Source organism: Lampris incognitus, chromosome 16 (genome assembly GCF_029633865.1).
Source record: "Lampris incognitus isolate fLamInc1 chromosome 16, fLamInc1.hap2, whole genome shotgun sequence".
In the NCBI taxonomy this organism is placed as follows: domain Eukaryota; kingdom Metazoa; phylum Chordata; class Actinopteri; order Lampriformes; family Lampridae; genus Lampris; species Lampris incognitus.
Genome location: NC_079226.1, coordinates 45,874,261 through 45,894,631, shown reverse-complemented (window position 1 = coordinate 45,894,631; position 20,371 = coordinate 45,874,261). Strand labels below are relative to the sequence as shown.

Here is a 20,371-nt window from a genome sequence, read left to right as displayed (position 1 = left end):
TGGAAACCCTTCAGCTCTGGAACATGGATTGAAGTAGAAAGAGTTGTTCCGGGGTTCACTCTGCGCAGAAGTGAGGCTTACTTAGTTGGCCAGCTTTGTGAAATAACCTACTACCCCATGGCTCTAATCTGAGCCTATGCTTAGTAGGCTATGTTTCATATTGGGTGCAGTGCACTGTGTGTCATGCGCTGAGCATTATTTCAATTGCCATTGTGCCATACAAAAAGTATTGTAATATAGGAAATTATAGGTATTAATTTTGGTTTCATGAAACAAGTAAATGTATTTATAAATGTTTAGAATTCAATGGAGAAAAATCTTTCCTAATACAGTGTATAACTAGATTAATTTGAATCATGGAGATACTTTAATATTTATTTATTTATTTATTTATTTATTTATTTATTTATTTATCTGACAGGGACAATACACAGTAAATATATTGCACCAGAATTAGCTATAAGCTAATTTGCATCTGTAGTCCCTCGGCAGGAGTCGTCGGTAGCACATAATTCGGAGCATCGAGTCTAAATGCTCAATTAAAAACAGTGTAAACATAATCACGATTGAATACCACTAGTTCAGTGCCCGTTCGGAATGGGCTGATTTTCTCGAGAACCGCATTATATTACGCATATTTAAAACTATATCATAGTATATTATACTATGATACGTGAAACCATGCACTGAAACAGTGTTTGATTAGCTAATTATCAGGGGGCAACAGGGGGTATGCTAATTCATTCCGGTGACTGCTACATCGCCCAGACATCGTTTGCCCACTGGGCCAACATAATTGAATATTCGCTGTTAGGTGTTCTGAAACAGAACAGTACGTTCAATTGTATTTTCGAGAAGAGATTGGGACGATGTTCGGGCGATACAGCCCGGCTGGCGTATTCCAAATGGGCAGATTGTGTCTGTGTGTGTGTCTGACCACTCACACGCTACTGTACCTGTAGGCTAGCAAACAAACTTACTTCTCTTTGTAGCTTTTCAGATTACGCACAAAGTTTGACGTTGTTGAAATCCCATCTGATAATTTCGCTGCACAAGTTTTACAAACAGCAGTCCTTTTCTTCCCAACAACTTCGAAGTTTTTATAGCCGTAAATAATTATTTTTGAAATCGTTCCAGCAGCTGCACTTGCCATGATTGCAAACTCTCCGCGCTCATGTTGAGTAGAGCTGACGTTAGTTTTTGAGTAGCATGATGGTACCTCCAATTAGATGAGTATTTTTGTTTTCCCGCCCATCTAAACGTTTGATTGGCCCTATACGATGCGTGTGCGTAGGTAATTGTGTGCGCGCTGGAAATGAAGAATGATTACAAAATAAAATACGAGAGAGGTGCATCCCGCATAAACATTGAGAAAACGCTCCAACAATTCTCTCGAGTCATCCAGCTCAAGTCCAAGTCCAAGTCCAAGTCATAGATGTCAAGTCTCAAGTCAAGTCTTAAGTAATTTTAATTTTGGCAAGTCAAGTCGCAAGTCATTAAATTTGTGACTCGAGTCGCACTCGAGTCCAAGTCATGTGACTCGAGTCCACAACTCTGCTAGACACCAAGACAAGAAAGAATAGAAACAACCTCCTGGACCGCAACCAGTCTGGGTTCAAGATGGGTCACTCGACAGAGACGGCCCTCCTTGCAGTGACAGAATCGCTGCACTCTGCGAGAGCAAACTCTCTCTCCCCTGTCCTGATACTCCTGGACCTGTCAGCTGCCTTTGACACAGTGAACCACCAGATCCTTCTCTCTACCATCGAGGGGCTGGGTGTCACAGGCTCTGCACTCTCAATGTTTGCATCCTACCTGACGAGTTGCTCCTACAAGGTGACATGGAGGGGATCTGTGTCGGAGCCTTGCAGACTGACTACAGGCGTTCCACAGGGTTTGGTTCTGGGTTCCCTCCTTTTCTCCCTGTACACGACATCCCTGGGTTCTGTTATTCGCTCGCATGACTTCTCTTACCATTGTTATGCCAATGACACCCAGCTGATCTTGTCCTTTCCTCCCTCTGACACACAAGTAGAGACACAAATTGCTGCGTGATTGACGGACATCTCGGAGCGGATGGCGACACACCACCTGAAGCTCAATCTGGACAAGACAGAGCTGATGTTCCTCGCGGGGAAAAGTTGCCCGCACTGAGACCCGGTCATCATCATTGACCACACCTTGTTGACGCCAACTCGGACTGTGAGGAATCTGGGTGTGACCCTGGACGACCAACTGACGTTTGCTGCAAGCATTGCATCGGTTGCTCGCTCCTGCAGATTTCTCCTCTATAACATCAGGAGGATTCGCCCATTCCTCACCGATGAGATGGCACAGGTGCTCATCCAGGCTCTGGTCATCTCCCGGCTGGACTACGGCAACTCCCTCCTTGTTGGCACCCCGGCGTCGGCCATCAGACCTCTGGAGCTTGTTCAGAAAGCTGCAGCTCATCTGGTGTTCAACCGCCCTAAGTTCTCCCACACAACTCCCCTTCTCATGTCCCTACACTGGCTCCCAGTAGCTGCTCACATCCAGTTTAAGACTCTGGTGGTAGCTGACAGGGCAGTGAAAGGAACAGCTCCTTCCTATCTCCAGGCCATTGTCAAGCCCTACACCCCTGCCCGACCACTTTGCTCTGTTGCCTCAGGGCGCCTGGTTGCCCTGTCGCTCAGAGGCCCCTACTGCCAATCGACCCGATCATGGCTCTTTTCTGTCCTGGCCCCACAGTGGTGGAATGAACTCCCAACTGATGGCAGGACAGCGGAGTCACTGCCCATCTTTCGGCACAGGTTGAAAACTCACCTCTTCAAGAACTACTACCATGTTGCTTGTTCTTAGCACTTATTGTATTCACTCATCTAAAAAACAAAATCTCTTTCTTGCACTCTTAGATGCTTGTTTAGAAGCACTTATGACCTCTGATGACTAGTAGTTCTCCTGATTTCCTACATTAAATGCACTTATTGTAAGTCGTGTTGAATAAAAGTGTCAGCTAAATGGCTGTAATGTAATGTAATTTAATGTAATGAAAGATGCTGACCATGGAGAAGATGCACCAGCCGAAAGCAGACATCGACAGGCTGTACCTACCAACAACTTCAGGAGGACGAGACTAGTCTAACTCGAACTGACCTTCAAGACTACCACTATCGGGCTGGATGCATACTTGACAAAAATAGATGACCCACTTCTCTGATAGTAAAACATCAGATCTACTCCATCAGTAAAGAAGCTGTGCAATTCAAAAAAGAGCTTGATGTCCCAGAAACCCCACCAACAGAAAATGAGGCAACTAACATCTATGCCAAACGAGTGAAGCAGAAGGCAAAACACCATGGCCAATGACAACTGCAAAAAAAACAAAAAACTGGGAGGACAAAGCAATGCATGGGAAGTACCCAAGAAGAATGAAAGATGCAGACATGGACCAACAAAAAACACACCAGTGGCTGAGGAGCACCGGGCTGAAATCAGAGACGGAGGGCCTGATAATCGCTACACAAGACCAGAGCCTGGCTACCAGTTCTTATCACCATCGCATCATCAAAGATGGAACAGACCCAAAATGCAGAATCTGGGGAAGGTACAAAGAAACCATCGACCACATTGTCTCAGGCTGCCCGGAATTGGCAAAGACCGAGTACATGTACAGGCACAACAAGGCAGAAGCATACCTGCACAAGACCAGAGCCTGGCAACCAGATCCTATCACCACCGCATCATCAAAGATGGAACAGACCCAAAATGCAGAATTTGTGGAATGTACGAGGAAACCATCGATCACATTGTCTCAGGCTGCCTGGAACTGGCAAAGACCGAATACATGTACAGGCACAACAAGGCAGCAGCATACCTGCACTGGAAGATCTGCAGGAGTTACAAGATCAAGATGACTGAGAAGTGGTACGAACATCAGCCAAAAATGGTCACTGAAAACAATGATGTCACCACCCTCTGGGACAAGCCCATTCACACTGACAGAGAGATAAAAGCCAACAAGCCCGGCATTGTTATCAAGGACAGGAAGCAAAAGAGGTGCATGCTCGGCATGGCAATACCATCCAAAAAAACCCACCTCAGTGAAAGTCACAGAGAAGCTGACCAAGTACAAAGACCTGGAGATTGAAATCAACAGGATGTGGAGAATGAAGACTGAAACAACACCAGTGGTCATCAGAACTCTAGGACTCATGAAGAAGGGAATGGAAATGTTTGCCAACCGTATCCCAGGAAACACCAAAAACTGTGCAGTCCAGAAGATCACCCTACTCGGAACAGCCCATATATTATGATGAGTACTGTCAATCAAGTGACACATGCCCTACAGTGCCTCAGGTCCATAGTTTGGACCCAGCTCTACAGGATGTAAAACAGGAAACGTGAAAGAAATAATAATAATGATAATAATAATAATAGTAATGAATATAGTAAATAATAAGTATAGCAACAAGTGGTGATTTTGGGGTTCAAGCCAACACAGTAATAATAATAATAATTTGGTCCGTAGAAGTACAGCCCCCCCTCCACGTGGCACGGACCGGGCAACGCAAGTATGGCAAGCCAGCAATACAAGCAGCCAAAGGGGCTCTGACAATTAAACACAATGATGCAATTACGACTAAGCTAAGTAGGGCACTCCAGACATCTCTCTCCCCAGCAACGCCCTCCAGCTCCTCCTGGGGGATCCCAAGACGTTCCCAGGCCAGATTGGACATGTATTCCCTCCAGCGAGTTCTGGGTCTACCCCGGGGTCTCCTCCCAGTTGGCCATGCCCGGAAAACCTACAAAGGAAGGCGCCAAAGAGGCATCCTAATCAAATGTCCGAACCACCTCAACTGGCTCCTTTTGACGTGAAGGAGCATTGGCTCTACGCCGAGCTCCCCAGATGTCTGAGCTCCTCACCCTATCTCTAAGGCTGAGCCGACACACTACGGAGAAAACTCATTTCAGCCGCTTGTATCCGCGATTTCACCCTTTTGGGCACTACCCAAAGCTCCATAGGTGAGGGTTGGAACAAAGACTGACTAATAAATTGAGAGCTTCTCCTTCCAGCTCAGCTCCCACTTCACCACAATGGTCCGGTACAATGTCCACATTACTGCTGATGGTGAACCAATCCACCTGTCAATCTCCCACTCCATCCTACCTTCACTCATGAACAAGAACTCCTTCACTTGAGGCAACAACTCATCCCAAACCCGGAGGGAGCAAGCCACTGTTTTCCGGTAGAGAACCATGGTCTCAGACTTGGAGGTGCTGACTTTCATCTCCGCCATTTCACACTCAGCTGTAAACCACCCCAGTGCATGCTGGAGGTCGCGTTCTGATGAAGCCAACAAAACCACATCATCTGCGAAGAGCAGCAATGTAATTCTGAGGTTCCCAAAATGGACACACTCCTCACCTTGGCTGCGTGTTGAGATCCTGTCCATGAATATCACAAACAGGATTGGAGACAAGGGACAATCTTGGCGGAATCCGACACCCACCGAAAACGTGTATATATATTTCACAACAGGACAGGAAGAAATGGAAACAGATGATCCGCTGTGGCGACCCCTAAAGGGAGCAGCCGAAAGTAGTAGTAGTAATATTAAGACAGCATTGTTTTTGTTTTTTGCAGTGGGAAAAGTAACAAGGTAAGGCCAGGGGTGTACTGGGAAAGACATTCAGCCCTGGACTTATATGCTGGGACCAGCTTGGGAGGAGGGGGCGGGGTGATTACATATGTGCAGTATATATGACAGTCTGTTACATTTGGGGGGTGGGGGGCATTGTTAACATAGCCCACTAGATTAAACATCCTAGTCCTTACTGGTAATGATGTAGTCTTTTATTGATGACAGGTGATTCTGAACGTATTCCAAGTCTTTTGTAATGGAAAGTAGCATATGTACACTCACCGGCCACTTTATTAGGCACACCTGTCCAACTGCTCGTTAACGCAAATTTCTAATCAGCCAATCACATGGCAGCAACTCAATGCATTTAGGCATGTAGACATGGTCAAGACGATCTGCTGCAGTTCAAACCGAGCATCAGAATGGGGGAGAAAGGTGATTTATGTGACTTTGAACGTGGCATGGTTGTTGGTGCCAGACGGGCTGGTCTGAGTATTTCAGAAACTGCTGATCTACTGGGATTTTCACGTACAACCATCTCTAGGGTTTACAGAGAATGGTCCGAAAAAGAGAAAATATCCAGTGAGCGGCAGTTCTGTGGGCGAAAATGCCTTGTTGATGCCAGAGGTCAGAGGAGAATGGCCAGACTGGTTCGAGCTGACAGAAAGGCAACAGTAACTCAAATAACCACTCATTACAACCGAGGTAGTATGCAGAAGAGCATCTCTGAACGCACAACACGTCGAACCTTGAGGCAGATGGGCTACAGCAGCAGAAGACCACACCGGGTGCCACTCCTGTCAGCTAAGAACAGGAAACTGAGGCTACAATTCGCACAGGCTCACCAAAATTGGACAATAGAAGATAAGAAAAACGTTGCCTGGTCTGATGAGTCTCGATTTCTGCTGCGACATTCGGATGGTAGGGTCAGAATTTGGCGTCAACAACATGAAAGCATGGATCCATCCTGCCTTGTATCAATGGTTCAGGCTGGTGGTGGTGGTGTAATGGTGTGGGGGATATTTTCTTGGCACACTTTGGGCCCCTTAGTACCAACTGAGCATCGTGTCAATGCCACAGCCTACCTGAGTATTGTTGCTGACCATGTCCATCCCTTTATGACCACAGTGTTCCCATCTTCTGATGGCTACTTCCAGCAGGATAACGCGCCACGTCATAAAGCTCGAATCATCTCAGATTGGTTGCTTGAACATGGCAATGAGTTCACTGTACTCAAATGGCCTCCACAGTCACCAGATCTCAATCCAATAGAGCACCTTTGGGATGTGGTGGACCGGGAGATTCGCATCATGGATGTGCAGCCGACAAATCTGCAGCAACTGCGTGATGCTAGCATGTCAGTATGGACCAAACTCTCTGAGGAATGTTTCCAGTACCTTGTTGAATCTATGCCACGAAGGATTAAGGCAGTTCTGAAGGCAAAAGGGGGTCCAACCCGGTACTAGCAAGGTGTACCTAATAAAGTGGCCAGTGAGTGTATATTCCAAGATATATTTCAGTAGGCACAGACTTGTATTGTAACATGCCATCAATATGGCTTCAATAGTAACAAGTAACCTAATTACACGTTACAGCAGTTTTAACTGAACTGAACATGTAACCTAGCCTATAATTTAACATCCATCTTCATGTTTCAGTCTGCTCCACTTAAATAGTGTTGTTGGCCAATTGAGGATGCTGATGCCCAAATGCTAAGTCTTTTTTTCCCCAATGGCTTGCGTGCAACTGCCGCCGTGGGCTATGTGTCACAAAGACCTAAGAGGGATGTTTAGTAGGACGCACTTGCAACTGATGTATGGACACACAGATGTCAACTAATAACATTACAGTGTTGAGGACACGCCAAAGCTAGCTAGCTAGCTATATAGATAGCCTAGTTTTACTCGTGACACTTTTAGGATATGACTAATCCCTGGAACATAATCACTACTTGCTAGTCACACACCTTTCTCATTTAACACTGCCTTGCTCCACCTACATGCGTAGCACAGGTGCGTTGTGGTTCTGGACAGTTTTGCGCTGGTTTACATTTGGAAGCCCGTCCCTCTAATGCCTGCTTCCTTTTTTCTCTACTTTTTTTCGGCCCCTCTATTACTTTTTTGACATTTTCTTGTCCATGGCTTTTGTTGGCCAGCTCACCGCTGCACACTATTTTTGCATTAGTCTAGAACGTTAACCTGCATTAACAAACGCGGTTGTGATTGGTCAGTGAGCTCAGTCCCGGAATACACACACAGCATGCTCTCGTGCACACCCCGAATGACAGACACACAGGGCCTGTGTGGATTTGTTGATGGTCCACCAGCCCACCAATGCAGCGGCACACTGGGATTTGCTCCGGTATGCCCGATGGCCAGTACACCGCTGCAGTGCCTTGTTTGATGTGTTTCACATTAACGATGTTAGGGGGCTGGGTGGGGAAGGATGGGTCTCCCATGCTTTTCGTGCCTCAAGAAATATAGAAGGCTAATATGAACATGATCTTGGCCAGGAGGGTAGTGAGTGAACACAAGCCCTCTAGATACATTCATGGAATAATGAATTATGTAAAACGCATGGGGATCCTGTGTGACGACCGCCAGGTCCCTCATTATGCTAATATGCTAAATGGAATGAGATTTTCCACAGGTAACACCGTCTCCCCAAGCCATCTGAACACATGGTTGTGGGAGACGTCACACGTCCAGTGAGGTTTACCTGGTAAGGAGTGCTTGTTCGGGTTAAGGTCTACATGCTGGTTCTCAGATGGGGTCGTAGGATAGCTTGTAACCACAGGAAGTATTTTAGGGCAGATTTCCCTCATTTCTGTATGAATCAAATCGAAAGAAATCATGGTTGATTATTTTTAATATCTAAGATTTGGTTGAAGAGTTTAACGTCTAAGAAGTTGGGACAATTTAACTTAACAATTTAACGTAAACCACACAAAGGCCAATGGCCGTACAAAATCTTTAATTAGGCCTATTTCTTACAGCTCATTTTGGCAGTACTTTTTGTCATTACTCCTCCACTAATTATCATGCTAATGTATTCACGTGGGCCCCTTTCCCTGCACGTTCCCAGCCACATACGCTCCCTGCAATGGGTTTTGACCCGTACAAAACGGCCCCTGCACCCGCACAAACTGGATCACAATGCACGTGTGTGTGTGTGTGTGTGGGGGGGGGGGGGTGAGTGAGCATGTATGTGTGTGTGTGTGTGTGGGGGGGGGGGTGCAGCAGAGAGCAGAGCTACATGAAGACCTCTTCAGGGATAGTAACTTCCTATATACACATTTCACCAAATGAAACCGGAATCAAAACTCAAGTAGAAAGCAAATCCATATATATACAATGTAAAATGAATAAAAGAACTGCTTTGTGGCACAATATGGTAATATTTATATTTGTAGCATAATACGGCAGTATTTATATTCGTAGCATAATACGGCAGTATTTATATTTGTAGCATAATACGGTAGTATTTATATTTGTAGTATAATATGGCAGTATTTATATTTGTAGTATAATATGGCAGTATTTATATTCGTAGCATAATACGGCAGTATTTATATTTGCAGCATAACACGGCAGTATTTATATTTGTAGCATAATATGGTAGTATTTATATTTGTAGTATAATATGGCAGTATTTATATTTGAAGTATAATATGGCAGTATTTATATTTGCAGCATAATATGGCAGTATTTATATTTGTAGCATAATACGGCAGTATTTATATTTGTAGCATAATATGGTAGTATTTATATTTGTAATATAATATGGCAGTATTTATATTTGTAGTATAATATGGCAGTGTTTATATTTGTAGTATAATATGGCAGTGTTTATATTTGTAGTATAATATGACAGTGTTTATATTTGTAGTATAATATCGCAGTGTTTATATTTGTAGTATAATATGGCAGTGTTTATATTTGTAGTATAATATGGCAGTGTTTATATTTGTAGTATAATATGGCAGTGTTTATATTTGTAGTATAATATGGCAGTGTAGTGGCTGGTGGCTGTCAGCCACAGCAAAGACATTGGAGGGGAGAGGCAGCAGCAGACATGAGCCTTCTCTGCAGATTATATTTCATTGCAGAGTTTAGAAAACATTGTTAAAGGAAATATTTTACATGATGATACTCTAGAGTGCAATGATGCCAAGCTCCACCTCAACCTCTTGTCGACCACTAGACTGCTGGGTGAAGCTCTTCATAAGGGGCCACATCAACCTGGAATAAGACATTTGGCATCAATACCCAATCCACTTGCCACACCTTTGCTTGGGAACAATGGAGCACTTAAAGACCTTGAACATCATTTTCATTCTGAAACCTGTTAACATGAACCAAGGAAACATGGCCATTTTTAATGCTCATGACTGCTGAAAGGTCGTTTAAGGCTTTTTTATAATTGTAGTTAAAAGGCGATATGCACCACACCAAACATGGAGCTCTTATGTGACTGTCTTCTGTGCACTTGAGTATAAATCCCCCTTTTAGCCACCATTTGCTTTGCAGGGATTCTTAGGCATGGTGAAGGTGGAGTTTCAGCATGCAGGGTAAAGGTGGGGTTGCTGCATGCAGGGTAAAGGTGGGGTTGCTGCATGCAGGGTAAAGGTGGGGTTTCAGAATGCAGGGTAAAGGTGGGGTTTCAACATGCAGGGTAAAGGTGGGGTTGCTGCATGCAGGGTAAAGGTGGGGTTTCAGAATGCAGGGTAAAAGTGGGGTTTCAGCATGCAGGGTAAAGGTGGGGTTGCTGCATGCAGGGTAAAGGTGGGGTTTGTCGCATGCAGGGTAAAGGTGGGGGTTCCGCATGCAGGGTAAAGGTGGGGTTTCAGCATGCAGGGTAAAAGTGGGGTTGCCACATGCAGTTTCGGGGCCAAAACCCATTTCCTCAAAGAGCACACTCACATGACTGGCAGAGCAATCAGGACTTCCTGGAAGTCGAACAGTCCCGAGAGAGAGAGGAATCTCTGGTACCAAGACAACAGAAGAACCAAGCCGGTCTTCTAACTGATCAAGCGGATCCCTTACAAGGACAAACAAAATCCCAGAGCACCTAGTTCTCTCTCCTGCTGGGCTACAGGGCTGAAGATTATGCCATTAACCACACCTTCACCCCACACACTCTAATAAAAATAATAACACTAATAATAACAATAATAATATTAACAATAACAATAATAATAATGACAATAATAACATGATTAATAACAATAATAATAATGATGATAATAATAATAAAGAAATATAAATACCTTGAAATCGAGATTGAACGAATGTGGGGAATGAAAACCACAACAATACCAGTAGTGATAGGAGCCCTGGGACTTGTAAAAAAAAAAAAGGGATGGAGAAATACACCCAATCGATCCCGGGTAACATGAGAATACAAGAACTTCAGAAGATCACACTAATTGGAACATCTTATATCCTAAGAAAGGCACTACCCATCAAATAGACTTCTACCTCATTCTAACCCTAGGCCCAAGGAATGGGCCCAGTTATTATGTTGTATTATGCCATGGAGTTAAAGGAAATTTGTATAATAATAATAATAATAATAATTTGGTCCATAGAAGTACAGCCCCTCCTTGACGTGGCACGGACCGGGCAACGCAATTATGGCAAGCCAGTAATACAAGCGCCCAAAGGGGCTCTGACAATTAAACACAATGTTGCAATTACGACTAACTAAATCACCATACCGCATCAGTTGTCGCACGGGTCAACAAGGACTGTGATCCCCAGCGAGGAACCAGGCTGGGATCAAAAAGACTGCTACTGAAACAAACTCTACCCACCAAGTACTAGAGGAACGCCACACCAAGGACACTCCTCACAGTGGCCTTCTATGTACAACAACTAAAAACCCAACAAAAAGAACAAGACCGAAATGGTCTAGGGAAGAGTATATAGATGCCATGGAAGCCTTCTACACTGCTTCACTAAACCCGACAGTAACGTCAACGTCCAAAGCTGCCTAAAATATATGGCGACAAAAACACCCCACGGACAGATTGAATCTGGATGCCAACAAACTCCAATATCAGGCGCGACATCATTAAAAACCAAAGACTAACAGACCTGGAACTCAAAAACATACGAAAAAAGACCAGGGAGAGCATCCCCAACACAAACATCGAGGAGCTGAGCATCAACAAACCAGATGAGACAGCAGCAACTGGTGAAGAGGAAGAAGAACAAGCAGGAACCACCATCACAGACACCCCAGAAGTACAACACCAAGCAGAGGCAGTCCAGGAAGAAAACAATGAGAAAGAAGCAGAGATGACAGTAAGCATCCGGCAGAGATGGGAAACCCTGAAAGAAATTCCTATTGAAGAACAACTAATAATCCCAAAGATCAAGAAAGACCACCACTCCAAAGAAGCCATCAGACTCGTTAACGAAGTCATCCAAAACATCAAGGGCGAGATGACAAGACCTATGAACCTAACAGAAATCAACCAGCTCATATATGGGGCCGCTTCAGCCATAGCAGACACAGTAGGAAAAAGACCAAGACAACAACAGAAATGGAAGAGAAAGCAACCAGTTTGGAAGGAGAAAAATTGAGAAGCATATTAGGAAACTGCGGAGACAATTATCACTCCTGAATGAAGTCGAGAAAAACTCCAACATCAAAGAGAGAAAAAGGAAACAACTGGAACGAAAATTCAACATCAAAAAGAAGAATGACATACCAATAGTCAGAGAGATGCTGAAACAACAGATTCAAGCAAAGGCACTGAGACTCAGGAGATTCGACAAGAGGAGCAAGTTCTTTTGGCAAAACAAGATCTTCAAAGAAGACGCCAGAAAATTCTATCGTGAGCTGGGCAAGAAGAAGATAGACGTCAATGAACCACCTACAATTAAAGAAGTCGAGGAGTTCTGCAGTAAGATATAGGAGAACAACAAAAGACACAATGAGGGCAATACATGGATCCAGCAACAACAGGATCAATACAAACATATAGAGCACCAAGAATGGTCAGACATAAACCACTGCTGCCATCAACAAGACCAACAGCTGGAAGGCACCAGGGATAGACAGAATTGCCAACTTCTGGATCAAGAACCCACCCACCATCCACAAATACCTCGCATGGGCCTACAATGATATCATCAAGAATCCAAAGAAATGTCCCAAATGGCTCACATGGGGAAGCACGTACCTGCTCCCGAAGACAGAGGAGACAGAATATCATCACAACATTCTGTTTACGTCTAACAATATACGTTATCTTTTCCATTGACATGTTTGACGCCATTTCTTTGAACCACATTCCAATTCTTGGTCCATCAACATTTTTCCAATTAAGAGCAATTATACGTTTAGCTTGGAGTATACACATGTCTATGAACCTGAACTCTCTGCTTTGTAAATGTGGGTTGGTAGGATATATACCAAGAATAAAAAGCTTGGGATCCAATGGTAGTTTCTTTGATAAAATTTGATAGATCATATTAATAACATCTTGCCAAAAGGTTTTCACTTTCACACATTCCCATATACAATGATATAGTGTTGCTCTTGTGTCCTTACACTTGATACAAGTATCAGGAATGTCATCATTAAACTTATGTATTTCAACCGGAGTTATGTATGTCCACATCAGCCATTTCTACTGAGTTTCAAGCTACTGCTGATTGTCTGCCTCTGTGCCTCCTTACATGCCTCACTCCAGTCTTCTAAAGCTATGTCCTCCCCTATATCTTCCTCCCATCATCTCAGTTTTGATTCAGATGAATCATCAGATGCTGACACACACAAGTCATACAGAGTTGAAATTAAACCTTTATCATAACAATGTCTTGAGACTGCTCCCTCTAGTTGAGAAATGCCAGGTTTATCTAATGAATGGTTTTGAGATGTGGATATAAAGCTCCTAAGTTGAAGATATTTGAAAAAAATATTCTTTGGAATGTGATATTTGGTTAATATTTCTGCAAATGACAAATACTTCCTCTTCACTGTACATGTCTTGCACTTTCATTAACCCCTTTTCAGCTCACATTCAAAATCCTGTATCACTTATCCCTGGTTTAAAATTGGCATTACCCCAAATAGGACTGAAGCGTGACCAGGAAGAGTTTATATTCAAATATTTACAAGTGTCAAGCCGAACATCAACCATATTTGATATAACGGGGTTCTCTGTATTTTTCCTCAGGTATTTACGACCTGCTGAATACAAATATAAGTGCAGTGGTAATCTTGGTGTAACAGATGAGGATTCCAAATCCAACCAAGCAGGGGGGGTTCTGGATGAAAAATAAAACATAATGGACCACAATTGAGCTGCCCAGTAATACCATTGGCTGTTTGGGCATTTAAGGCCTCCTCGGTCATATGGTAGATACAGTAAAGATAGACGTAATCTGGGACGCTTATTTTGTCAAATAAAGTTGGCAAACAATTTCTTGATTCTAGTAAACAAAGATGAGGGAGGGGGCAGGGGGATATTCTGGAACAAATAAAGAAATTTAGGGAGTATGTTCATTATTAGAATATTTATCCTGCCAATCATTGAAATAGGTAAAGATGTCCAACGTTCTATTGATGAGATACTAGCTTCCAGAATTGGGTCATAATTTATCTGAGCAATCTTATTCACCTCAGGGACAATTTTTATTCCCAAATATGTGAAATTATCCGTTGAATTGAAAGTAGAAGCATAAACATGGCTATTTTCCTTCTCTGATTCATTAAGTAGCATTATAGATGATTTTGGATGATTAACTTTATATCCAGATATTTTTCCAAATGTTTCAATAAAACCTAGGAGTACAGGGATAGAGCTATGTAGATTTTTTAGGAGCAAAGTTACATCATCAGCAAAGAGAGCTATTTTATGTTCTAAATGACCTTCTCGAATTCCATAAGTGTCACTGTGCATCCTCACCGCTACAGCAAATGGCTCTATCGCAAGGATAAAAAGCAGTGGTGATAAAGGGCAACTTCTAGAGATGTTAAAAGGTTTAGAAATCATACTATTAGTCAGGACTTCCGCAGTAAGCCCAGTACAGAGCAATCTAACCCATTTACAAAATGTATCTCCAAAGCCAAAGTGGGAGAGCACCTCGAACAAATAAGGCCATTCAACACGGTCAAAGGCCTTCTCGGCATCAAGTGAGAGTAAGGCAGTGTCTGTCGCCTCTATCTGGCTGTGTAAAATATTGAGCACTCGTCTGACATTATGAAAGCCCTGTCTACCTTAGATAAATCCGTTTTGGTCTTGCCCCACCACCTGAGGAAACAAGTCCTCCAATCTTCTTGCAAGAACTTTACAGAGTATTTTTGTATCTGAATTTAAAAGGCTAGTTGGACGCATATTTTCACATTTTGTATTTGGGTTGCCTGGCTTTGGAAGTAGTGTGATTAGGGCACCCCGCATGGATGTGGGAAGAAGACCATCCTCAAAGCACTCCTGAAACATCTCCAAAAGGGGTGAAAGTCATTTGGATTGATTTTTTTATATATAAATATCTATGGGGATGCCATCTGGACCCGCTGTTTTTCCAGCCTGCATACAGCCAATCGCTTCTGCAATTTCCAATTTTGTTATACTTCTGTCTAATATTTTACTTTGCTCTTCAGAAATTCTGGGTATATTAAAGTTGTTTGGGATTTCTGTCTGCATGTCCAGGCTAGAAGAGCACTCAGAGCTATACAATTTCCCATAGAAGATTCTGAAGGCTTCATTAATCTTTGCAGGGTCTACTATAGTTCTACCATTTGGAGTTTCTATACAGTTAATAGACCTTCTGTTTGCTGGTGTTTAATGCGCCATGCTAGGAGTTTTCCGGGCTTTTCCCCCTGGTCATAGTAGGACTGTTTGAGTCTCAGTAAATCGTTAGCTGCTTTATTAGCTGATAATTTGTTATACTGAGATCTAAGTAGGAGTAATTGTGTATGTTTATCTGTAGAGATAAGTCTGTTATGGTAGATATCCATTTCAATTTTTTTTTTATTTCCTCATCTAATGTCTTCATTTCAAGTTGCGCACTCTTTTTCTTTGAACTAGTAAAAGAAATTATATGACGCCTAATAAAGGCCTTGAATGCCTTCCATCTTGTGCTAGCAAATGTCTGGGATGTGTTACATTAAAAATATAAGTCAATTTGTTTATCTAAAAAAAACTATGAATGTGGGGTTCATAAGCCATCCTGGCTGAAAACGCCATCTTGGGGGATCACTCACTAGTTTAGTATCTTTATAAATCAAGGATACAGCTGCATGATCAGATATAACTATACTACTCTAATGAAATTCGTCAATTTTGGAAACAAGCAGTGCTGAAACTAAAAAGTAGTCTATACGTGAGTGAGTTTTATGAATTCTGGAATAACAGGGGATATTCTACTGCATTTGGTTTACCATGCCTCCAAATATCCAACAAATTCAACTCTTTCATAAAATGGTGCATTGTCTTTCTCGACCTGATGTGAGTATCATCTAAACCAGTTGGTCTGTCTCTTAATGGATCCAATGTGCAACTAAAGTCGCCAGCTATTATGTATTGCCCAGGGAGATTTGAAGCAGTCAGAAACAAATTATCATAGAATTTGGGATCATCCTCATTGGGGCCATACACATTTATCAAAGTTATATTTTCAGATAATAAAGTACCCTGGACCATGATATATCTACCTGAAGGGTCCTTGACTATATTTTGGATCTGTAGTGGGACAGATTTACGGACTAGTATCATAACCCCTCTAGCATGGGTGGTACAGGAAGCAGACAACACCTGACCCTGTCATCTACTCCTGTATTTTCACAATGTGTGACTGGTGTGTGGTGTGTGTCTGTGTGAGAGTCTATAAACGGCCAAACTAAAGCACTTGGGGCCTTGATTCTTTTTGGAGGTTATTGGGGATGATCAGGGGCACCTATAAAAAATAGCAGAAAATTAAAAATTTATCTATTTTATATTTTCCAATGATGATGAGACCGGTCTATATTGTAACGTGCTAAGTAGACATGCTGGCTGCTGGCTGGCGGGTCTGACCCTTTAGTCGAGCGGTTAGCGATGTCTCCTGCAGTGTGGGCGATACGGGTTCGCTTCCCGGCCGCGGCAGTTCCTGTGGTTGCGTTGTCCCCCGAATTCGCTACAATATTTATTCCTACGATAATATTTTATCTACTCATATATTTTCGTAATGTGTGTGTGTGTGGTGTTAGTGTGTGTGTGTTAGTTAGTTAGTGTAGATAGCGGGACCGAAAACTAAAGCATTTATGATCCTAATTCTTTTTGGAGGTGGTAGGTATTGTCTCAGAGAGTAAGGGAAAAATCCCAGAAAATTAAAATTATACATAATTATGCATGAATATGCAAAATATGCGTTTTTCTAAAAATGGCTAAAAACCACTTTTCTCGGCATTTCAGATGATTCTGAGCATCTTTGGGGGGAGGGAGTTGGAGTGGGGGGGGGGGTTTAGGGGCCGGGGGAAGGCTAATAAACGTCATGATCACCGCAACTTGGTTGCGGGTCACTTACTAGTCTTCTTCTTATTTTGGAAATATCCCCACTCAGCAGATGAGTTTCTTATAAAAAAAACTACTTTTGATGTCAAGAATTTTATCCTGCTCATCACTTGTTTCACCTTTGTAAGTTTGTTCAGACCCCTACAGTTCCATGAGCTGAATTGTATCTTACAACTATCAGAAATTAGTTACAATATGCAGTACAATATATCTTTAAGGATCGTTTTGATAAAATACATTGACAAGCCACACCCACAAAACATGAGGGGGAAAAACCCACCAAAAAAAACAACAAAAACGCCCCCCCCCCCCGAATCCCATGTGAGCTTGGACTCCATTTCCTCTGGACACCCCCCTCCCCTACCACTCTATAACTACCGCTTACAGAAACGGGTCAGAATAATCGTGTCTCCTTTTGTGGAAACAATAGGCTATAAAGTAGAGTAGCCTAGGCTAGGCTAGGCTACAGGCCTAGTTTAACTAACGTTAGTAGGGCTATTGTCGTTACACTTTCCTGACGGAACATTCCCACGTCAGGTCCGCCTCGGTCATTCCAAGAGACTGGATAAACGTGTCCACTTCTGCCGGAGTCTGGAAGGAGTGAGACCTCTCATCGTGTGTCTCCAAGAGCCAGGCTGGAAAGAGGATTCTGTGCTTGTGAATCCCCTTGTCTCGCAGCTTCTTTCGCACTTCATCGTAGCCGCGCTGCATCCTGTGCACACCGGCGGAAAGGTCTGGATGAAAACGAACTTGCTCGTTATTGTAAAGGACCTTTCCTTTAGTTCTGGCGGCCTTCAGAACTCTCTCCTTGTCCTTAAAGTTCAAGAACTTCATAATAAATGTCCTTGGGCGTGTCGTGCGCGAGTCGTTGTTTGGTGGACCACCGATTCTCTGAGCCCGCTTGATTACCAAGGCCTCTTGTGGTTCCAAGCTCAGAGCCTCCGGCAGCCACTTTTCCAAAAGCGCAGCTGCGTCCTGGCCCTCTACCTTCCCCGGTAACCCCACCATTCTCACATTGTTTCGCCGACTTCTGCATCCCAAGTCGTCCACTTTGTTGGCAAGTCCAAAGGAGTTGAATCAAGTGCAACTGGACTTGGTATATATCCGTGAAGACGTTTCGCCTCTCAGACTAGCTTGGTCTAGTCAGAAAGGCACGAACTGAGGAAGCCTCTTGGATGAGAGGCGAAACGTCTTCACGGATACATACCAAGACCAGTTGCACTTGATTCAACTCCTTTAGATAACCATGACCTGGATGAAGGAGAACATTCACAGACACTTTGTTGGCGAGATTTTTAACGGTGCTTTCCAATGTGCTCACTTTGGATAGTAGCCCATTCAAGGTGTCTTCCACATCAGAAATCTGTTGTTCTGCGTGTGCTATACGCCCTGTGAATTCTTGTATCTGCTTTCTTACATCCGTAATTGTTGCTTGCACAACATCCATTCTCTTATAAAGTCCACTTTTCAAGGACACCATGGCCTTCATGATATCTTGATTGCTATTCTTGTCTGGGTCAAATATTTCGCCATCTCCTTCGTCAAGGTCGTCCTCCATGTCGGCCATGACGTTGCTCGTTTTTTCACCCTCCGAATGTTCGTCCTCGTATCGTGGTTTGTTTTGGCCCTTTTTGCCACTTTTTCGAGACATTATCGATTCCTGATACTGTTATAAACGTGTTGCTTAATTTTAAATAAGATTCTGATTAGTGTTGTAGGATTGATTGCATGCTAGCAGCAGAACTTAAAAGTTGCGACCTCCTAGCACCTCGCCATAACCGGAAGTCGATAAGTATATAGTTAGTATATAGGTAATGTAGTAAAACAGGATAAGTATGCATTTAGTGTATGGGTAATGTAGTAAACACGGGATTAATATACAGTTAGTATATGGGTAATGTAGTAAAACGGGATAAGTATACATTTAGTATACGGGTAATGTAGTAAACACAGGATTAATATACAGTTAGTATATGGGTAATGTAGTAAAACCAGGCTAAGCATACAATTAGTATATGGGTAATGTAGTAAAAACGGGTTAAGTATACAGTTAGTATACGGGTAATGTAGTAAATCCTGGATAGTATGCAGTTAGTATATGGGTAATGCAGTAAAAACGGGATAAGTATACAGTTAGCATATGAGTAATGTAGTAAAAACGTGATTAGTATATATGTAATTTAGTAAAAATGGGATACATGTACAGTTAGTATACAGTTAATGTAGTAAAACTGGATAAGTATACAGGTAGTATACGGGTAATACGGTAAAAACGGGATAAGTATACAGTTAGTGTACGGGTAATGTAGTAAAAACAGGGTCAAACTGTGGTGCATATACTGCTTGAGGCTACAGGAATTGCTAGCAAGCAAAAAGTTATACTACAATGGGATTTAAAGTGACTAGAGCTAACAGGGGAGTTTTGATGACGTCATGAGTAAAGTATAAAGATTAAGGAAGATGCAAACTGACACACAAATACACACATGAGCACCAGTGGAATCTGACTCTGGCATCAAACTCTACATCTAAAAAACCAAACCACGCCCGAGGGTAACGACCCCACTCATAATATCAAAGTGAAATAATAAACTGAGCGAAATAATAAACTGATAATGTCAAACATTGTGATGGTCTACTAATGATTAATAGTAATAAGAGTATTTTCAATTACATTACTGAACCCACATCCGAACCCACTGAAGGAGTAATAAAGGCTGTTCCATCACTGACCTCCTTCCCCAGGTCCTCCCTGATGACCTGCTGGATTTCCTCCATGCTGCTCTCTGGGGCCTGGCTGTGGAGTACCTTGAGTGTGGACGTGTACTCCTCAGGGAGCAAGTAGTCCAGAGCACCCAGGTGCTGCCCCACCTTGATGAAGGTGCCTCGGTTGGCGCAGCACAGTTCCCGGAGCCGCAGCGCTGAGCGTAGATGCACCTACATGTTGACCAGGTGGTCAGCAAGGCGGTCAGAGAGAAGAGAAGAGGGTTGATAGGTTACTTCCCATACGAAAACATGCCCGAGCCATCGCCCGAAATGGTAACGCAAGCCCTCAGAGGTGCATCCCCTCACTTGTTCTCTAGCAGTCAGGACATGTGACCCGGATCATAACACTTCCAGTGACGGCATGTAACTGCCCAACTGGCCGAGCGGTTCTGAAAGGAGGTGTGTGTTTACTGGTGTTGTGTATATCCATGTTAGGAGCATAAAGGAGGTGTGTGCTTACTGGTGTTGTGTTTAT

General features: G+C 43.1%; 1 protein-coding gene across 1 annotated transcript in view; it reads right to left on the bottom strand.

The window, feature by feature from the left end:
* adck1 (aarF domain containing kinase 1) overlaps positions 1 to 20,371 on the bottom strand; it is a 162,761-nt gene that overhangs the window by 82,289 nt on the left and 60,101 nt on the right. The window contains exon 3 of the mRNA XM_056296407.1: positions 19,864 to 20,067. Within this exon, the coding sequence (XP_056152382.1) occupies positions 19,864 to 20,067 (204 nt within the window). The remainder of the gene's footprint in view (positions 1 to 19,863; positions 20,068 to 20,371) is intronic.